This window comes from Mandrillus leucophaeus, unplaced genomic scaffold, assembly GCF_000951045.1.
Source record: "Mandrillus leucophaeus isolate KB7577 unplaced genomic scaffold, Mleu.le_1.0 Scaffold153, whole genome shotgun sequence".
NCBI lineage: Eukaryota > Metazoa > Chordata > Mammalia > Primates > Cercopithecidae > Mandrillus > Mandrillus leucophaeus.
In genome coordinates this window covers 2,382,241-2,384,687 of record NW_012101510.1, presented here as the reverse complement: position 1 = coordinate 2,384,687, position 2,447 = coordinate 2,382,241, and the positions used below count along the sequence as shown (strand labels likewise).

The following is a 2,447-nucleotide window of genomic DNA, read 5'->3' as shown; positions in this document are numbered from 1 at the left end:
CCGACAGCGCGCGCTGGAGGTTGCGCTGGCGTGGCGTGAGGAAGCCCCAGAAAGGGTGGCCGTAGGGCACAGCGGGCACCGGGGGCGGCTCCTCCTCGTCCTCTTCTTCGTCCGCATCCCCTAAGGGCAGAGGAATATCCAGAGAGGGTGGCAGGGGCACCTCCAGCTTCTCCTTCCCAAACAGCTTCACCTGGGGTCGCGGGAAGAGGCGGAACTTGCGGATGAGGGACAGCTTGGACCTGGCGGGCTTGTCCATGCCTTGCTGCTCGAAGAAGGCGGCGCTGGGCAGGCGGAAGGAGGTCCCCTGACGCTCCCCGCCCGCGTCCTCCGGCTCCTCCAGCTCGGCAATGTCATCCATGGGGTGGGCATACGGGTTGTGGGGCGACAGGATGGGCGGTGGTACCCAGGGGTACACAAAGGCCGAGGTCGACTCCTCTGGGTAAAAATAGGGCACCTCGGGGGGGTAGATGGCCTCGTCCCCACCGCCATAGACGCCTTCGACATAGGGGACGGTGTAGGGGACCCCGTAGGGATCAAAGTAGGGTACATCATAGGGAGTGTGGTACGGGAGGTCATAGGGCGGGTATGGCACGTCATACGGTGCATAGGGATCCAGGTAGTAGCCATATGGGTGCGCCTCGCCCTCGTACCCATCGTGGTAGCTGTAAGGAGACGAGTACCCCGACGGGGGCGCATATGGGGGTTCGTAATCGTTGTAGCCATAGCCGTAGCTGTAGGTGTACCCTGGATCAAAGGGGCCACCGTAATAGTCGGGGTGGTAGTAGTCGTAGGGGTCCTCCGGCAGGTACCCGTAGTAGTGGTCGCTGTAGGGTGGCCAAGCCGGGCTGTAGGGGCCGAGGCCCGCCAGGTAGGGTTCCTGCTCCTCGTAGCGGTGGAGTGACTGCCGGTCATAGTAGTCGTCGCCATCGCGGTGATAGTCATAATACTCGCCCAGGTCCTGGAAACCCTCAAGCCCGTACAGCGACTTACGGGAACCCGAGTGATGGAACGGGGCCTCGTCCTCGGAGGGCAGGAAGCCCAGGGGCTCGCCTGACGCGTAGATGCTGCGGCTGCGGGGGAACCTCCGGAGCCGGCCCCCGGGCCGCAGGATCTCGGCACCCGACGGGAAGGCGAGTTTGCGGGAGCCCATGCGAGAGCTCGAGCGCTGCAGCCAGGCGTCCACCGTGGCCTGCTCGCTGCCCGACTCCTCGGCCTTCTTGAGGAGGAACTTTTTTGTGAGCCAGTTGATGGCCGTGGACGCCTTGCTGAGCGACCGGGCGCGCGGCCGAAGGCGGCCGTAGCCACGGCGGCCTGGGAAGCGGATCACCATGAAGGACGGTTTCTTGCCCTTCATCGCCCGCTTCTTCTTGCCCATACGCATCTGCGTCATGAGCTTCGACGTGGACTTGAGCACAGTGCGGGCCTTCTTCTTGCGCTTGGTCTTTTGGGGACCGGTGTGGAGGCCCCAGAAGAAGGCCGAGGCGCTGCGGAACTGGCCCTTCTTGGAGATCTTGGGTGTGCGGTCGCGGAAACCCATGAAGAGCCGCGACGTCCCCTTCAGGCTCCGTTTGGGCTTCTCCGGCTCCGGTGCCTTCTTCCCCTTCTTCCCTTTCTTGGCTTTCTTCTCCTCATCTTCCTCCTTCGCCATGGTGGCTGCCTGCTCTCTACCGGGCCTGGGGCCGGTGTCACGGGCTCAGGGACTTGGAGACACAGGGACCTGCTCGGTCTCCTGCCCGCGGCTGGACACGCGGCCTCCTCGGGCTGGGAGCAGACTGGACTGGCCCCGGGTGGCGTGGGGAGGGATTCCGGGAGGGCGGATCCATAATTCATCTCCTCTAGAGCGCCTTGGGTTTCACCCTAGAGCAGTGGTGGAAAGTGTGTGGGTGTTGTTTACCGGGATGGGGAAGCCTGCCTATGAGGCCTGCGCTGGGGAAGACATTCTTGCCTCCGAGTCGTCATGGCAACATCAGTGCTCATCCTGGTCAGGCCCTCCCTAGGCCACAGCTGGCTCAACCCCCTGAAGGGAGCCCTTGGGTCATTTCGGCTTCACAGACAAAGACATTGAGCCACAGAGATGGAATGCCACCTGCCCTAAATCACCAGCACACCTGCACTGGACCAGAAGTGGAGCCCAGGGTGGGATGGTCAAAGCCCACCAAGTCATCTTGGAGGAGAAGTTTGAACGCTCTAGGTCCTGGGCAAGGGAGGAGGGCAATGAGCAGAGCAGGTGCTGGGCTGCGGTCAGTGTAACGGGAGCTGGCTGGCACTCAGGAGCTGAATAATACATGGGGCGGGGAGCCAGGCTGCTGGCTCAGAAGGCAGGGCACGGAGGGGTGTTTCAGTGGAACTCCACTTCTGTGTGTGTATGTGGGGGGGCGGGGTAGAGAGGCGGAAATGGAGGGTGGGTCAGGCCTGACTCTGACCCTAGGCTCTGTCACTGACTGGCT

The 2,447-nt window shown here is 63.1% G+C and overlaps 1 protein-coding gene across 1 annotated transcript in view; it reads right to left on the bottom strand.

Annotated features, from left to right (window-relative positions):
* The window catches only part of MYO15A (myosin XVA), a 67,266-nt gene extending 65,508 nt beyond the window's left edge, over window positions 1–1,758 (bottom strand). Inside the window, exon 1 of the mRNA XM_011975303.1 lies at window positions 6–1,758. Coding sequence (XP_011830693.1) covers window positions 6–1,648 — 1,643 coding nt within the window. The 5' untranslated portion in view covers window positions 1,649–1,758. The remainder of the gene's footprint in view (window positions 1–5) is intronic.
* Between the last annotated feature and the right edge of the window lie 689 nt (window positions 1,759–2,447).